Source organism: Coregonus clupeaformis, chromosome 15 (genome assembly GCF_020615455.1).
Source record: "Coregonus clupeaformis isolate EN_2021a chromosome 15, ASM2061545v1, whole genome shotgun sequence".
In the NCBI taxonomy this organism is placed as follows: domain Eukaryota; kingdom Metazoa; phylum Chordata; class Actinopteri; order Salmoniformes; family Salmonidae; genus Coregonus; species Coregonus clupeaformis.
This window is the reverse complement of record NC_059206.1, coordinates 40,841,954-40,861,528: the sequence shown is the minus strand read 5'-3', so window position 1 is coordinate 40,861,528 and position 19,575 is coordinate 40,841,954. Positions and strand designations below refer to the sequence as shown.

At 41.6% G+C, this 19,575-nt stretch overlaps 1 protein-coding gene across 3 annotated transcripts; it reads left to right on the top strand.

The window, feature by feature from the left end:
* The first annotated feature begins 12,887 nt into the window (after nucleotides 1-12,887).
* Nucleotides 12,888-18,676, top strand: tmem230a (transmembrane protein 230a). Of its 3 annotated transcripts, none has more exons than XM_041898213.2 (4): nucleotides 12,888-13,080; nucleotides 14,663-14,777; nucleotides 14,948-15,070; nucleotides 18,123-18,676. In XM_041898213.2, exons 2-4 carry the CDS (start codon nucleotides 14,676-14,678, stop codon nucleotides 18,261-18,263), a joined length of 366 nt encoding a protein of 121 aa, XP_041754147.1. In that variant the 5' UTR covers nucleotides 12,888-13,080; nucleotides 14,663-14,675; the 3' UTR covers nucleotides 18,264-18,676. The 3 variants fall into 3 exon arrangements, with proteins under 3 accessions (XP_041754147.1, XP_041754149.1, XP_041754148.1); XM_041898215.2 differs by lacking the exon at nucleotides 12,888-13,080 and adding an exon at nucleotides 13,397-13,654; XM_041898214.2 differs by lacking the exon at nucleotides 12,888-13,080 and adding an exon at nucleotides 13,989-14,213.
* The last annotated feature ends 899 nt before the right edge of the window (nucleotides 18,677-19,575 follow it).

Here is a 19,575-nt window from a genome sequence, read left to right as displayed (position 1 = left end):
TGAAAACATAGCAATGTATCAACCTACGTGACATGAAAGAGGGCCAACCAACGTTTTGGTAGATAAGGCAGTGATGAGTACTACAAATGTAGCCCGTAACAAAGCGCAGTGCACTATGAAACTGCATCTAATGGCTTTAATGAAGTGGCAGCTGCGTTCATATAGATGATGTCGCCATAGTCTAGGACCGATAGGAACGTCGACTGAATAATCTGCTTTCTACTATTTAGCGAGAGGCAAGACCTATTTCTATAGAAGAAGCCCATTTTTATTCTCAGCTTCTTAACTAACTCATCAATATGCTTTTTAAAAAGACAGCTTTACATGTATACAGATGCCCAGATATTTGTAAGCAGGGACACGATCAATATGGACACCATCCAAAGTACGTATGCTTAAATCATCAGAGTTAATTTTATGCGCTCTAGAGAACAAAATACAGTGCATTCGGAAAGTATTCAGACACCATGACTTTTTCCACATTTTGTTATGTTACAGCCTTATTCAAAAATTGATTAAATAAAACATTTCCCTCATAAATCTACACACAATACCCCATAATGTCAAAGCGAAAACAGGTTTTTAGAAATGTTAGCAAATGTATTAAAAATAAAAAACTGAAATACCTTATTTACATAAGTATTCAGACCCTTTGCTATGAGGCTCGAAATTGAGCTCAAGTGCATCCTGTTTCCATTGATCATCCTTGAGATGTTTCTACAACTTGATTGGAGTCCACCTGTGGTAAATTCAATTGATTGGACATGATTTGGAAAGGCACACTCCTGTCTATATAAGGTCCCACAGCTGACAGTGCATGTCAGAGCAAAAACCAAGCCACAAGGTCGAAGGAATTGTCCATAGAGCTCAGAGATAGGATTGTTTCGAGGCACAGATCTGGGGAAGGGTACCAAAACATTTCTCCAGCATTGAAGGTCCCCAAGAACACAGTGGCCTCCATCATTCTTAAATGGAAGAAGTTTGGAACCACAAAGACTTTTCCTAGAGCTGGCCGCCCGGCCATACTGAGCAGTTGGGGGGAGAAGGACCTTGGCCAGGGAGGTGACCAAGAACCCGATGGTCACTCTAACAGAGCTTGAGAGTTCCTCTGTGGAGATGGGAGAACCTTCCAGAAGGACAACCATCTCTGCAGCACTCCACCAATCAGGCCTTTATGGTAGAGTGGCCAGACGGAAGCCACTCCTCAGTAAAAGGTACGACAGCCCGCTTGGAGTTTGCCAAAAAGCACCTAATGGACTCTCAGACCATGAGAAACACGATTCTCTGGTCTGATGAAACTAAGATTTAACTTTTTGTCCTGAATACCAAGCTTCACATCTGAAGAAAACCTAGCACCATCCCTACGGTGAAGCATGGTGGTGGCAGCATCATGCTGTGGAGATATTTTTCAGCGGCAGGGACAGGGAGACTAGTCAGGATCGAGGGAAAGATGAACGGAGCAGAGTACAGAGAGATCCTTGATGAAAACCTGCTCCAGAGCGCTCAGGACCTCAGACTGGGGCGAAGGTTCACCTTCCAACAGTACAATGACCCTAAGCACACAGACAAGACAATGCAGGAATGGCTTCAGGACAAGTCTCTGAATGTCCTTGAGTGGCCCAGCCAGAGCCCGGACTTAAACCCGATCGAACATCTCTGGAGAGACCTGAAAATAGCTGTGCAGCGACGCTCCCCATCCACTCTGACAGAGCTTGAGAGGATCTGCAGAGAAGAATGGAAGAAACTCCCCAAATACAGGTGTGCCAAGCTTGTAGCGTCATACCCAAGAAGACTCGAGGCTGTAATCATTGCCAAAGGTGCTTTAATAAAGTACAGAGTAAAGGATCTGAATACTTATGTAAATGTGATATATCCGTTTTCTTTAATACATTTCAAAAAATTCTAAAAACCTGTTTTTGCTTCATCATCATGGGGTATTGTGTGCAGATTGATGAGAAAAAAACTAACAATTTAATCAATTTTAGAATAAGGCTGTAACATAACAAAATGTGGAAAAAGTCAAGGGATCTGAATACTTTCCAAATGAACTGTATACTTCGTTTTACCTGCATTCAGTACTAATGTCAGGTCAATAAAGTTTTTCTGTAATACAATGAAGGCAGACTGTAGTTCAGATAGAGCCTGGTCAACCGGTGGGGCAATAGCATACACAACAGTATCATCAGCATACAAGTGTAGGTTACAGTGTTGTACAGACAAGCCGGTATTGTTAATGTAAACAGTAAAAAGTACAGGACCCAGAATCAATCCCTGCGGAACACCTTTCGTAATATCAAGGAAACCTGATTTAATACCATCAGTAGATACACACTGAGTTCTATCTGTCAGGTAATTTGTAAACCAGTTACATGCAGCCTGGTCTAGGCCAATTGAGGAAAGCCTCTGAATTACTTGACAGATAGGGCGATAATTATTTAGGTCATAAGGGTCACCACCTTTGTTAAGGGCGAGGACATGGGCCGCCTTCCAAAACTTGGGGATAGTACCAGATATAATTGTCAGGCTAAAACTGTGGGTTAATGATTCAGCAATCAGGGGGGCAGAGGCATCTAGCACACCATAGATAGTAAATTGTTGAAATGAAAACAAAAGATTCACTAGAAGTTGACGGGTTAAACTTTGAGTCAGCTAGAGGCTGGCAGAGGGAAGAGCAGTCGATTGACTGACCAGGGTCAATTAAACCACAGTTTCTCTCAAATAAAAAGTGCATTTACTTTAGAAAGATCACCAGAGTCAGAGATAGAGTTAGAAAAATAACTTGATTTAGCTTTCTTAATCGAGATAGTAAATCTGTTTCTCAATTGTCTGAAAGATTGCCAGTCCACTACAGAGTCAGTTTTCCTTGCTTTGGCCCAGGCCTGATTTCTCATCTGAATGAGCTCAGATAGCTCAGAAGAAAACCAAGGGTTAGATCTATCGTTGACTCTGAATTGTTTAAAAGGGGCGTGTTTATCTGCCAGAGGAATAAATATGGAGGAGAAATGTGCTGGGTCAGGAATACAGGAGCTAGTGGTTAAATCAGAGTAGAACATGTCATGTAAAAACCCTTGCGGATAACCTTTTAAAATGTATCTTCTTAATTAAACGAGGATTAGTATTTTGCTGTTTCGTATCTCTAATACATACTATGGGACAATGATCACTGAGATCATATGCAAATACTCCACTAGACAAGTATTTATGGGGGTTATTAGTAAGAATTAAATCAATCAATGAGGAGTTAACAGGGTTTTTCACATTTAGCCATGTGGGTTTAGAGAACAATTTATTAAAATCAATGCATATACTCTTAAATTGATCTGAGGCCGGGGATAGCCAATCCAGATTCAAATCCCCTTAAAATGACCAACTCCGAGGATAAAAAAGGTGTTAAACACTCGGATATAGTACCAATAGCATCCGCCATTGCAGCAGTGGGGCGGTAAATCCCAGCAACAAATAAATGTGCATTCTGGTTTATGGACAGATCTACAACCAGGAGTTCAAATTTCTTGGAAACAGAAATATTTAAAGATTGGGACGGCATGAAATTAGATTTTACATATATGGCCACTCCTCCCCTTTTCTGTAATCTGTCACATCTAAATATGTTATAATAATTTACTTCAATGTCTTTATCTGATACAGAACCATTTAACCATGTTTCCGAGAGAACCAGAATGTCAGGACACAAGTCCTGTACCCAAATGTAAATTGTGTCCATTGAATTCATACTTCACACATTTAGGTGCATTAGCCCAAGCCCCCCACAAGATTTAAAGTCACAGGGGTATTCAGCTCATTCCCATAAGAGCTAACAGGCATAGGGTCATCTGCAGCTATTTGTTGAGTGAGCTGAGACTTTGCCAAGGTCCCTGGCCAACCACGTGAGAGCAGAGTAGACTGAGCATTTGACAGGCCTCCCTCAAGTCGCTGGATGCAGGGTCTGGGAAGGGAACTGGGAGAGCAGTGTTGGCAGAGCTCAGTCCACCCTGATGAAGCTCCCGCCAAAGGAGTGGAGCTGCTGGGGGGATCGGAGTGGCTGCCAGTGCTCCATTCTGGATATGCTCAGGAGGCCTTGGTGTGGCTCCTGTTGCAGGGTTGGAGGGCAGCAGTGACCCAAGGCCTGTCCTGGGGATGGGAGTAGGAAGGGTAACCAAAACTAGCCTGGGATGGAGGTTGTGGGAGAATTGAGGAGGGTGGTGTGGTGTGGAGGGCAGTGTGGCTGACGAAGCTCCAAACTCTCAGCATATGAGGGCTGATGATGAGAATGATGTGGTGCACTAGCCTCGACAGTGTTTTGCCAGACCCCAGGGTAGTGGTCGGTGTTGTGTAGAGCTGGGCTATGCTGTGCTGTGATGGGCCAGGTCTGGTAGAGCTGTGCTGAGGCAGGCCTGGTCTGGTAGAGCTGTGCTTTGATGGGCCAGGTCTGGTAGCATGGGAGGGAGGTTGTAGGGGGAATTGAATAGGGTGGCGTGGCGATGCTCCAAACTCTGCATGAGGCCTCTTTGACTGCGTACAGCTTGGGCATAGCTCATCTGCATGCAGTTCCTGGGAGAGAAGTGGTGGAGGGTGGTGTGGGGGCCAGTGTTGCTGGCTGTTCTCCAGTCTCTGTCAGGCGCCACGGGATGCAGGTCTAAAGGAGCGTCTGATTTGTCTCAGGGTTCTGTTGCTCCTGTCGGGTGAGATGGACTGGCCACCTACAGCAACATCCTTTAACATCCTGGCGAAGGTGGGGACTGCCTCTTTGTACAGGTCTACATTGTCGTAAAGACAGTCCAGGCTGAGGGTGGGATGGTGGGCCAGATGTACGTTTGGCCATACTCCAGGTGTCACGTGTGAGAGAGGCATGGTCAGGGCTGTGTCTGCTGCAGGCGAGGGAGGGAGAGGGACACTGGGGACTACATACTAGAGTACAGAGGGAGTGGAGGCTGTTGTAGGTAGTGACAGTGGAGAGGTTTTAAGTTCAGCAACAAGAGGTTTTATTTGGTCGCCCTCAGAGTCTCTGGGGATTCTCTTTGTAAATATATTTTGTAATTGATTTTTTCCTGACTCCCTTGTAACATTTTCAGGATACATGATGGCAAGGTCTCTGAAACAGTGCTTAGAGAATGCATCCATCTTCATCTCCATGGTGACCTCTAAACAATGCACTCTGCTCTAGAATGATGTGCATGTGTCTCTTGATGAAAGCACTTATTTAAATAATGTACCTATAGATAAATGCACGTTTTAAACAATGCACTTTTAAAAATAATACAAATAAAAGTTATTAAATGTGTTTTTAATTCAACAACACATTACACATAAATTAAGATACTCTCTCAATGTTCAGAATGTTCCCACCTCCATTCCAAGTGCTCTTTTGCTTGTTTGTTTGTTCATCTGAATGCTTGTTTCCCAATCAAGGCCTGAACTATCCTCCAGAAATCCCTAAGAAATCCTTCCTCTTTCTCCCTCTGTTGGTTTTGTGTTTGTTTATCTATATCCTAATTGTTATTGTTGTCCTTGTTGGGTTTCTGGTCCTCCTGTCCCCTTCCTTGTGTTCCCTGATGATTCAGCAGATAAGTCTTGCAAGAACCAAGTCGATCAATCTCTCAAAATCTCTCCAAACTATTTCCACAAAAGAAAAGTACCTTCCAATTCCTCTAGATGGGCAAAACACAGCAATGCACTAAAATAACTCAACTGTTCATAAAAATTGCAATTTAAGGAGGAGCTCTTCTTAATTGCTGCTGCTCATGGAATTGGTTGCTAGGGACTGTGGTATTGCCACTTGTTTTTTCTTCATAAATCATTCAATTATTGGTAGAATAATAGAAAATAATAATTTTTCTTGATAAGTTCATGCGAATTGAATCTTTTCCCGTATCTTTTTTAAAATTTATTCCATTTTATGACAACCTGCTGTACTGTCAACAAAATGCAACAAAAACGTCATTTTAGCAACCAACTCTTTTGTTTTCTATAGTTTGAATGTATTTCGTCCAGTGATATGCACTGCAAATTGATATGTTTTGTCTAACGGTTAAGGTATTCAGTTAAAAATAAATTGATGATGTGGCAGGGTAGATATTCTGATCCTGTTAGCAACTTTCACCCAAGACAAATGCTATTGAAACCAAGCCATAATAAATTACTTCATCCACAGAATGAATTGACTGAATAACCCAACAACAGACCCTGTGGCTCCACCAAATCCTGAGACAACCCTCCTTCAGAAATATGACTTTTTTGTCACATTTCCAAATGTCGGTGCTAACAGACAATAAAGTGTTATCTCATTTAATCTCATGTTAGCCCTGAAAGTAGGTGTGTGTGTTTTGGTGTGGTATGCGGCAGAGAGAATGTTCACGTGAACACACGAATAGCATTATGTAGATGACACATGATCTGAAAAATGGCACTGACTCATGAAAATGAAGATGGAAGTTGAATTGGAAGGTCATAAGGTCCATTTGTCATTTCTACGTTTCATTTCTCAAAGCAGGAGGAGCAAAATGGCATTGTCCTCTACCAACTGTGTCATTTCCAGATGAAGTTTGAATCAAGTTGGAAAGTTTGAGACCTGGTCAAGACCCCAATCGGTTACATAACCCATGTGAGTCACCATAGATTTAGGAGAAAAGTAATGTGTATCTCTGATCATTATATAGAAGGAGTTTCTCTTTCTTAATTTAGCTCTCCTGGACTGAGAGGTCATGCTGAGGTTCAAGACTTGGTGTCTACCTCCTCTACCTCCTACGCTTGTCTCCCCTGAAGGCATTGTGAAGGCAAATCTGTGTCCCTTGTTAAGCCTCCACTATACATGAAGCATTAGACAAAACATTGAATTCTCATCTGGTGGTCCTTTAACATTCATTTCTGCCGATTTCTGGTTAAAAGGATACAATGCTAAGGCATTACTGAACGGGTATGTCATTTATGCAGGCTTGAATAGAGTCCAGAGTCATTTTGTAACGATAACAGTGCTAATTGTATGTTTTAATTGGCAGGGCATTTATTTAATGTGCATGTATTTAGCTGAGCATAATGAATACAAACATGTTCACCCTGTTAGTTCTGTCTCACCCCATGTCCGTAATTATTCTGCCACTGTATGCCTACTGAAACATTTTATTTCCTGATTTTTATTTTCCATTTATTCATTATCTTTATGGTAAAAAGACAGCAGCCTTTTAAATGAAATTCATTTAAACTTTTACGGTTTGGCCACATAAAATGAGAGAGAGAGAGAGAGAGAGAGAGAGAGAGAGAGAGAGAGAGAGAGAGAGAGAGAGAGAGTGAGAGAGTGTGTGTGTAATAAAAAGGAATAATACAAGTGTAATTGGCCACCACTGTGCTGTTTCTCTTATGGGTGCTGAGACAGAATGCTGTGCAGGGAATATTAAAAGCACGGTCAGACTCATTTTCCCATAACTTACTGTAGTTACCGTTAGTCTTAGATGAACTCAAACTGAGCCCACGTAAGTGCCTACAGTAACAATTAGGCAAATATTGAAGGACAACCATTTTTGCAAATCCATCTAGAAACATCTTATATCATAGACGAACTGTGTGACTCACTGGAGAAGGCCTCGGCAATGTCTACATAGATTTCTCAAGTCAAAAGGCCAGGGCAATGTGTGCATCTACTTGGTTACTTGTTAGATTTGATACCAGTTAACCCCCTCTTCCCATTCAGTTTCAGCAAGTCTATTGATTCAAACACCAACAGTATAAGAAAGGTTGAAATACAGCAACACATATCGTTACAGATCAATATTGGTGGGTAAGTCAGAATCAAAGCCCCAGGAGAAGCCTTTGGTGGTAGTCATCTCAGCAGGCAGTGATTACCCTTTGCTACTGCTAAACTGGAGGCAGCCTCTCACAACTGAACTTTCCTAACATAGCACTTAAAACTTCAGACATTGTAGGCTGATTACATTCGGGTAAAACTCAATCTCCATTGCCAGGGAAATGCAGACAGCCTCTTCTCCTACCGCCGCTCAGTGGAGGGAAATACAATTTCCTCTTATCAGCTCCAGGTGGATAATTGTTAAATTATTCATAGTGGGGTGAAGGCTGGGTGCTAAGAGATTACTGTGTCTAATTGTTCCGCAGGTTACTGCTAAAATGCAGGAAGAAGTCTGAGTGTGCACAGCAGTGGAGGCTTCTGAGGGTAGGACGGCTCATAATAATGGCTGGAACGGAGCAAATGGAATGGCATCAAACACATTGAAACCATGTGTTTGATATTGTTTATCTTTCCACCTGTTCTGCTGCAGCCATTACCACATGCCCCTCCACCCCAATTAAGGTGCCATCAACCTCCTGTTGTGCACAGGTACCCAGAATGGATCTAATAGGAAACAGAGACATGATGATGTTCATAAACCAAATAAAAAAATCTCATAAAACCTTTCTTAAACGTCTATCTCAAAGTATGCAATATGGTGACCCATCATGACCTGAAGGAAAGAAAAATGTAATAAGAGGAAAAAGTAATACATCACTTCCGTTTTTGCTATCCTGAGCATCTTGGAAGCAATTTGTCATTTTATTTTCATTCACCTCATTCATTCCACCGTCAGCATCTTATCTTGTCACAGACATAGTATCTCCCATGACACTGGCCCACATCATGGTTGCTGTCAATCATGTTCCCTCCTCACTAATTGATGTACTCACTTTCTTTCAACCAGTCACAGTCTCACACAAATACACATGCTCAGTCAAACCTTACTTGTCTCACTTACTGCCACATCAAGTCATTTAATGAACCACTCAGAAGCATCACTTATTTTACGCAACAATGGTATTATAGTAATTACAGTCAACTAAAACGGAAACTAAAATGAAAACTAATCATGAAAAAACAATTTAGTAAACTGAAATAAAATAATTAACAAACCCGTTTGAAAAACTAAAACTATACTGAAACTATTATCCTTGACTCCCAAACGAACTCAAATAAAATAAAAAAACATAATGAATTATGTTCAGTTTGGGCTTTTCAAGCTTCTGAATCTGGCGGGTCACATTAAGATTGACATCATGACTTAAAGGTAGACTCAGCGAGATTACGTTGCCACAAGCAGCACCGCAGATATTGGGGATGTTTGAGTGGTAAGGCTAAAGCAACCGACTGTAGACGAAAGTCCAAGTAGTGAAGTCGGGGAGGTGCATCTGCGACAGCCGAAAGTCACACACTAATGTGGTTTTCCAACAGCAAGCCTCAGATCAACATGGCAGTGTTGCCATTGTTTATAAAATGTTTTCTTTATAATGTCGAAAGAAACATGTATCAAACCCCCATATCACACGCAAACTGAAATCATAATATAATATTATGTGTACACATTGTACAATCACTTAGTGAGATAGACCCTCAAATATCACATTTATTTGTATGTAAATGTATATATCCACTGTATACAAATTGGTTCCTGTTTCAGTAATTTCTTTGGTCATGTTCACATGGGTCAAACAAAAACACCCTAATGATTGGTTGACAATAGAGCATCCCATAATGCAGGCGGTGGCTGCAGGATGAATTTGGTAAAGACGAACTGCAGAAACTTGCAGTCGACTGCAGTCAAATTTCTCAACCTTGGATCACATCATTTTTGAGAGGAGCACGATGCAAGACTTTGATCTCACACAGTCACACAGAGTATCTGTGCATGTGCACGGGTGCACTTCACACTGCCACAACGTAGTAGCTACGGGACCAAAATAGTGGAGAAGTTTAGCCTCGCGCTTCAATGCTCCTGGTTGTTTGTGCATCTATGTCATCTCGCTGAGTCTACCTTCAAACTTAACCTAACCTATTACCTGACCCATCACCTTATGCATTATAATTTTTTAGTCATTTTCTTTTTTGTTGTAATTTTTAGTCATTTAGCAGACCCACTGTGGCAAGAAGTGACATCCCCAAAAACTATACAACACATACATGGCTCCTAGCCTCCCACGCATAGGCTACTTTTTATCCCTAACACTAAAACTAAAACTAAAGCTAAATAATATAAAAACAATATAGAAATGTTTTTATAAAACTAAACTAAATAAAAACGAGTAAAGTTGATCTGAAAACTAACTGAAACTAAACTGAATTTCAAATAAAAAACTAATATATAAACACAATACTATAATAACCTTGGTCTGCAACACACATTTAAAAAAAAGCTCCAATCAACCATCATTCCATGCAGCCAGCTCAGTACTGAACAAGCCTTACGGTACACCCACACATCATGCAGGGTAGCAAAATGACGGCCTCTAATAGCCTAGCTGTGAAATTGATTGTACCCCTCCTTACACTCACCACAGACTAAAGCTGATTCAATCAGAAAAACAAGAATATTATAAAAGGAGTAAATGATATGAACTGACAAGACACAAACGCACATAAATCCATCAATTGAATGGCATTGTTTTTTTTCTTTCTTAACTACAATAGCCAGGTTAGTGTTTCAAAGAAATTGAATTCTGCATCCAAGAGAGGACCCTTTATTGGCTACCGCTGCTGTGTGACACATCTGGGTACTTTCATTAGAGTAGACTTGCAGACTAGAAGCCACTCATATGGCTTCTTGCGTCTCATATGGCTTCTTAGCTGACTGCTAATGTTATTGAATTGAAGCATCTACTTTACTATAGCATCAGACAAAGCTAGGAGCCTGGGACTGAACCCCTCCCTCTGCAACTGGATCCTGGACTTCCTGACGGGTCGGCCCCAGGTGGTGAGGGTAGGCAACAACACCTCCGCCACGCTGACTGTCAGGGGTGTGTGCTTAGTCCCTTCCTGTACTCCCAGTTCACCCACAACTGCGTGGCCACACACGACTCCAACACCATCATCAAGTTTGCTGATGACACATGGTGGTAGGCCTGATTACCGACGGCTATGAGTCAGCCAACGGAGGAGGAAAGAGACTTAGCAGTGTGGTGCCAGGACAACAATCTCTCCCTCAATGTCAGTAAGACCAAGGAGCTGATCATGGACTATAGGAGAAAGAGGGGAGAGCACGCCCCCATCCACATCGACAGGGCTGTTGTGGAGCGGGTCGAGAGCTTTCAGTTCCTTGGCATCCACATCACTAAGGACTTAACATGGTCCACACACACCCGCACAGTCGTGAAGAGGACACAGTAATGCCTGTTTCCCCTCAGGAGGCTGAAAAGATTTGGTATGGGCCCTCAGATCCTCAAAAAGTGATATAGCTGCACCATCGAGAGCATCTTGACTGGCTGCATCACCGCTTGGTATGGCAGTTGCACCGCCCTTGACCGCAAAGTGCTACAAAGGGTGGTGCGGAGAGCCCATACATCACTGGGCCGAGCTCCCTGCCACCCAGGACCTCTATATCAAGCAGTATCAGAGGAAGGCCCGGAAAATTGCCAAAGACTCCAGCCACGCAAGCCATAGACTGTTCACTCTACTACCGTCCGGCAAACGGTACCGGAGCATCTGCTCTCGGACCAAAAGGCTCTGAGACAGCTTCTACCCCCAACCCATAAGACTGCAAAATGGCCAGACTGCTAAATAGTCAATTAATGGTACCCAAACTATATGCACTGACTATCTTGTACTGACCCTACGCACATTCACTAGACTTTATACCACACCATATACACACTCACTCACACACACTACACTTTCACTCCCACACAAATCTCTCATACATTCAAACACCACATGCGCCCACACACAACACACACACTCATACTGACAAAACACAAACAAACATACACACTTACACACACACACTTTTACACTCATCATTTGCTGCTGCTACTCTGTTCTTTATTTTACTCTTATTATCTATCCAGATGCCTAGTCACTTTACCCTGCCTTTATGTACATATCTACCTTGTACCTCTGCACATTGATCTGGTACTGGTACTCCCAGTATATATCTCCATTCTTGCGTATTGTATTTAATTTCCTGTGTTAGTTGTTTATTTTTTATTTAGTTTAAACTCTGCATCATTTGGAAAGGTTCTTAAGCAAGCATTTCACTGTAAAGTCTACACCAGTTGTATTCACCGCATGTGATAAATAAAATGTGATTTGATTTAGTTTGTTAATTTCAGAGATGGTTCATAAACCACATAGTAATACAACCAAATATAACTATTTCTGCTATTATAGTTGGCTTGTTTCCTAATCAAAAGATACAGGTCTGTTTTAATTAGCATAAGGTCCTGGGGGCCATCATGATTACTTATCATACATTTAATTATCAAACTGTAAGTCATTTTCTGTGTTGTATGTTTTTGTAGGTGCAAAAATTATATATTTCCATTTCTCAGGCAGGAAAGTTAAGGTGTCTGTATGCATAAATATCATTATTATGTATAGCAGTTCAAACCAATTAATTGGTTTGGAGAGATCACCAATGCTTGTAGTGGTTTTCATAACAACTACCATTTTAACAAGCTACAATGATAGCCGATAGTGAGTGAATACTTATTTTGTTTTACATATGGGTGGTCCTCTGAAGCTCAATTGGTAGAGCATGGCGCTTGTAACGCCAGGGTAGTGGGTTCGATCCCCGGGACCACCCATACGTAAAAATGTATGCGCACATGACTGTAAGTCGCTTTGGATAAAAGCGTCTGCTAAATGGCATATTATTATTATTATTATTATTATTATTATTATTATTATTTAATATTAATATAATCACATATTTGAGTTAGGAAAAAACATGTAGGGCTATTCACCAAAGTTATTACAAAAGTCATTCCGTTTTGTTTACCATATTGCTTATTATACCACTAATTCTATAAAAGAGGAGCCGGTGGTAGTATGCCTACAAGTCTATTTACTGTGCCCTTACCAATATGGCCGGTCGAGACTGTCTGGGTGACCAATTCTTGCGCGCGCAGCCGCGCACATCGTTGCGGGCCGAGAATACGGGAAAACAAGGAAGCAGACTGAGGGCTTGATGAAGTTCTGTAGCTAGAAAACAAGTCAATAAAATACTGTCGCTATTTGTATAGTCTATCACTACCGCAAAATGAGCATTTATTTGGAAATATAGTATTACGTTGATGTCACTTATTATTTTGCGTCCAGCAATAATACAGGTGAGAGGTAATGTTTATTTAGCTAGCAAGCTATGCCAGCTCATCAGGGGTGTATTCATTCCGCCAATTCTGTTATAAAACGTGTTTTAAACGGAAGCAAACTTAACGAAACGGGGAGGGACCTACCTGAATTTGTCGAATAGAACCAATCGTTTTGCTCTGTTTGCTTTCGTTTGGTTATTAAATGGTAAACGGTTTCCGTGATGAATACACCCCTGTTGAATGTAGCTAGCTAGCTAACGCGACTGTCAATAACACGGCCCGGTTTCCCAAAAACATCTTAAGGCTAACTTTATCGTTAGAACCTTCGTAGGAGCGTCGTTAAATCTCCGAGCTGTTTCACAAAACCATCGTTATTAACGTTGCACTTAAACGCTTGTAGATGCTTTTCTGCCCTCCCGCGTCACTTTATACACAGAAGATCTCCGCTAAACATAAAATCACATGGTTCTCCGTCTCTCTGTGACCACGTATAACTTCAGAACAAAGTCGACTACAAATACGTAGTTGCCAATATCTTTGCAATTGATACAAACAGGCAACGTATAAAAAGTTGATTCAAATTAAAACCGAGGTGACTTCATTAACATATAAATACAGGAGACTATAGGCCTATTTCAATCATATTGCAATGCATTTAATGTTGAATAAATTATATTTTGCTACCTGTAGGCTACATACTGTCTGTAATTTGTCTCAATATAATTTATGTAGCCTAACATGTGCGCAATGTGGCAAATCTTAATTTAGTACATTATTATAGTGTAAGAATTAGAATAGCCGCCTCAATATTTGCAGTCATAGGTGATAGTGTCTTTCTAGGAGCTGATCCGTCGTCAGCATTGTGGAATAATTATAATGTTAAGGTAAGATTTAAATGGAGAAAGCTGATCCGAGAGCAGCGTTGCATTTCTTTCGATCCTATCAGTATCGACACATGCCTCAACGACGCAATTATAGAGAACGTTCTCTCTGCGTGGTGTTTTGGGAAGCGTAGGCTATGTTACATTTTCGGCCTTTGTAGGAATGATGCATCTTTAAAACACTCGTAAGCGAGCATAAGTTCCAGCGCTATCGGGAAACCGGGCCCAGGGTTGTATTCATTACGTCTTACAACGGAAGCCGTTTACCGTGTAAGAACCAAACTGAAGCAAACAGTGCAAACGCTTTGCACAAACTTTGACTCGTCATCACATACGCTGCTGCTACTGTTATTTTATTCCTAGTTATATGTACATATACAGTATACCTCAATTACCTCGTACCCTGCACATCGACTCGGTACTGGTACCCGTATATAGCCAAGTTATCGTTACTCATTGTGTAGTCATTATTACGTCTTTTACTTTCCTATTATTTCGAAACGTTTTGCAACAGAATCGTAACGAATACACCTCTGTTGTGCAGTGCCTAGCCTCCAAGTTGTGTGAGTGTAGCGACTAGCTAGTTACTCTGTCTGTACAGTACTTAGCTAGCTATAGCTACCATATATATCTGTCTGGACACTAAATTGTATGGTGTAAATGAGTTGCCATGTTATTTGAATGCCATTCAAGTTGTCGCCTTCTCAATCCTGACACAGCCCCTGTCTTGTAATGATGCCTGCACGCAGCACTGTTGCTGGTGGTGTGGTATCCAGTAACAAAGTTAAGTACTCAAGACTAGCTGGCGATGAGGATGGCTACATTGACTTGCAGGTGAGACACAGACAACCTGATGTTGCATTACATACATATCTCTAACCTCCCAACCACCTATAGTTGAGCCCTTTTGGGTAATCTCTAGCTCTGTCATATCACATATCATTGTAATCTGTAGTCGTCTTGGTTATTATGAATCCAATCTTTTTACCTTTTATACCAAACAGTTCAAGAAAAGCCCTCCCAAAGTTCCCTACAAGGCTATTGCCCTGGCTACATTCCTCTTCCTGATTGGCTCCTTACTGATTGTAATCGGCGCCCTTCTCCTTGCAGGATCCATAGAAGTTTCGGTGAGTAGCTCACAGATGTGCATACACTATATGGCCAAAAGTATATGGACACCTGCTTGTCTAACATCTCATTCCAAAACCATGGGCATTAATATGGAGTTGGACCTCCCTTTGCTGCTATGACAGCCTCCACTCTTCTGGGAAGGCTTTCTACTAGATGTTGGAATGTTGCTGCGGGGACTTGCTTCCATTCAGCCACAAGAGCATTAGTGAGGTCAAGGACTGATGTTGGGCGATTAGGCTTGGGTCGCAGTCGGCGTTCCAATTTATCACAAAGATGCTCGATGGGGTTGAGGTCAGGGCTCTGTGCAGGCCAGTCAATTTCTTCCACACCGATCTCGACAAATAATTTCTGTATGGACCTCGCTTTGTGCATGGGGGCATTGTCATGCTGAAGCAGGAAAGGGTCTTCCCCAAACTGTTGTCACAAAGTTGAAAGCACAGAATCGTCTAGAATGTCATTGTATGCTATAGCGTTAAGATTTCCCTTCACTGGAACTAAGAGGCCTAGCCCAAACCATGAAAAACAGCCCCAGGCCATTATTCCTCCTCCACCAAACTTTACAGTTGGCACTATGCATTCGGGCAGGTAGCGGTCTCCTGGCATCTGCCAAATCCAGATTTGTCTGTCGGATTGCCAGATGGTGAAGCATAATTGATTAATCCAGAGAACACGTTTCCACTGCTCTAGAGTCCAATGGCGGCGAGCTTTACACCACTGCAGCCAAAGTTTGGTATTGTGCATGGTGATCTCAGGCTTGTGTGTGGCTGCTCGGCCATGGAAACCCATTTCATGAAGCTCCCAACAAACAGTTCTTGTGCTGACGTTTCTTCCAGAGGCAGTTAGGATGGTGCCACGTTGAAAGTCACTGAGCTCTTCAGTACGGCCATTCTACTGCCAATGTTTGTCTATGGAGATTGCATGGCTGTGTGTTCGATTTTATAAAAATGTCAGCAACGGATGTGGCTGAAATGGAAGAATCCACTAATTTGAAGAGGTGTCCACATACATATACACTACAATGGTGCCCTTTGGTGGAATGATATCCTGACTTTGGCTTTAAAGAAACAATCAGCAGCAACATCACCTACAGTACCACAGTACTACAGTATTATGTGATGACTTTGAAATTGTCATCTGACAATAGCCAAAATCCATCAAAGCCAAAGGAAATAAATACCAGTGCTTGACTTGGGCCGGAGCTGTCCGTAACGCCGTACCAGCACTTCAAATTTTTTGGAAATTGCGCCCGGCTCCTCTATAAAAACAAAGTAGCCTATCGCTGGCCCAGATTTACACATCGAAGCAAAAAAGGTTGATCAAAGCGGAATGAAGGTGGGATCTTAATTGAAACGCAATGGAAAGTGGGCATTCATTTCCTGATTCCGCTTTGTTCAAGTTTATTTGCCGCTAGTCTGCGAATCTGTGAGTGACAGTAGGTATAAAATAATGACACGCAGACTAACTAGATCACCAATTCAAAACATAACTCATAGCAGTTATCTCGCTAGTTAACTATAGCTAACTAAGCATTAATTTCGCTGTTACCTTTCCACCAGCTCTGTAGAGCCTAAATACATCTGCACTGTTGGAATGCTGGGATTCCCCTCTATTACACAGTAGCCATGTAATTGCGGCAACGTAAAAAATATTCTAAGAATAGCCTAATTGACAAATAACTTGCTGTGCATAAACATGTCTAATTAGATACATTGCTTTTAAGTATCATACCTTATCCATTTGATCCCTGATTTATTGAATGAGGGAATAATTTTATAGTCCCGTGTAGCTCAGTTGGTAGAGCATGGCGCTTGCAACGCCAGGTTTGTGGGTTCGATTCCCACGGGGGACCAGTATGCACTCTCTAATTGTAAGCCGCTCTGGATAAGAGCGTCTGCTAAATGACTAAAATGTAAAATGTAAATAAAGACAAAAGTATTTGGTTGTAATGTTGAAAAAGCCAAGCCTACACACCCAGGAGCTCTCCAGATGGAGGGTTGACCACATGTTGTCAACATGTGACTAACAGTGCAGTTCTGTGTGTGGTGCTAAGTGCCTTGATCAAGGGCACAACGGCAGGAGGTGGTAGGTCTACATAGGATCAGACACAGCAGCTTTCCAGTGTCAATAATGCTTACTTTTTCATGTAGGCTATAATAATAGTCATGAAAATTTGGTTAAAAGTCGCAGAGAAGTCATGGAAAATGTGTATAAACCGTTAACAGTGAATAATCAGAGGTCTCTATAGCATAATGTCATTTGTGAATTTCGGTGAACATAGTCTAATGGACCGACTTGGAAAAAGACAGCTCCTGCACTGCTTCCATCCCAAGTCAAGTACTGTACAATACTATACAAGCATTTACAAGCATTTCGCTACACCCGCAATAACATCTGCTAAATATGTGTATGTGACCAATAAAATTGGATTTGATTAAAATGTAATTGTAAAAGACAATGGCAGGTTATTCATTGCTTTCCTCTTCAGGAACATCCTAAAGGGGATCAATGTATCAGGTCTCCTATGTTCCTCCACCACCTGGTTGATTGAGCTTGAGGTGTACTCCTTTCCTGGGTGTCCGTGCATTTCACATTCCCCACCCATGTAGATCAGTGAGCATTCAATTCAAGATATTTCAAGAGGATTTCTCATCTCAACTGTATGTGTGCATAACATTTTAAAACAAACCCCTAAATTAAAACCGATTTACATAATTGCATGCCATGAAACATGTAGTCCTGTATGGGGTCATTAGTGTCCATTTCCAGCACACTCCCTCTAGTGTGACATCACTTGGACGATAAATGCTGTGTGTGTTGACTGGCCATGTGGAGATCTGTGTGCCTAAGTAGTACTTCTTCTTACAGCCCTGCCTCCTCAGAGGGTTGTAGTATGGTGTTGTATGATACATATGTGCCATATTGTCATTTGATGGATAAAGAGTGCCTGTCTTTGTGTTTGTTTGTCTGTGAAAGATACTGACACATAGGCTAATTTGTTAATCAGGCACAGATGGTGATACATAGACTAAATAGGCACTTCTTTTTCAGCACCCGGACCGTACAGTTCCAGTCCTCATTATTGGGATCCTCGTCTTCCTTCCTGGATTCTACCATTTACGAATCGCCTACTACGCCTCCAAGGGTTACCGCGGATACTCCTATGACGACATTCCAGACTTTGACGACTGAGCCATCATTTTCCCTCTGAGCTGCATGAGACTGTTTAATTTACCTTGAGGATCTCCCAGACTGAGAAACAGCATCACCAAGTGGCTTATCTTTACTCTCTTGATTGTATTGAATATCACACGTCTGCAATTTGACTGTGGCTTTAAACGTAAGAATATTTATTACTGATAGAGTATTATAGATTACGCAAGAGTATTTAACATGGCAAGGCCTGTTATATATTTCTGTCTTGACTATCTGTTTGTAATGCTCTCTAAAGATGTGTGATTGGTTGTAAAAGAGACTATCCAGTTTACGTTACATATTTATGATAATAATAAAAGAAAATAAACAATCCAATGGCATGGCATTATGTACAAATGTTTTTTTTTGTATCTTTGTTTTTGATTAAAATAGGAAAAATTATACACTTACCTTCATGTGTAGCATTTCTTGATTATGTTACTTGTTACGTCTCTGAAGAGTACATAGAGCGTCTTGCTAGATTGCACTAATGCACCTCAATTAGTCTTGTTTGAATGTCGTTTGTTTTCAAGATTTTAAGCTGCAATTGCCTCGTAAGCATATATACACTGAGTGTACATAACATCATAAACACCTGAACTTTCCATGACAGACTGACCAGGTGAAAGTTATGATCCATTATTGGTGTCACTTGTTAAATCCACTTCAATAAGTGTAGATGAAGGGGAGGAGACAGATTAAAGAAGGACTTTTAAGCCTTGAGACAATTGAGACATGGATTGTGTTTGTGTGCCATTCAGAGGGTGAATGGGTAAGACAACATACACTGCTCAAAAAAATAAAGGGAACACTAAAATAACACATCCTAGATCTGAATGAATGAAATAATCTTATTAAATACTTTTTTCTTTACATAGTTGAATGTGCTGACAACAAAATCACACAAAAATTATCAATGGAAATCAAATGTATCAACCCATGGAGGTCTGGATTTGGAGTCACCCTCAAAATTAAAGTGGAAAACCACACTACAGGCTGATCCAACTTTGATGTAATGTCCTTAAAACAAGTCAAAATGAGGCTCAGTAGTGTGTGTGTTTGGCCTCCACGTGCCTGTATGACCTCCCTACAACGCCTGGGCATGCTCCTGATGAGGTGGCGGATGGTCTCCTGAGGGATCTCCTCCCAGACCTGGACTAAAGCATCCGCCAACTCCTGGACAGTCTGTGGTGCAACGTGGCGTTGGTGGATGGAGCGAGACATGATGTCCCAGATGTGCTCAATTGGATTCAGGTCTGGGGAATGGGTGGGCCAGTCCATAGCATCAATGCCTTCCTCTTGCAGGAAC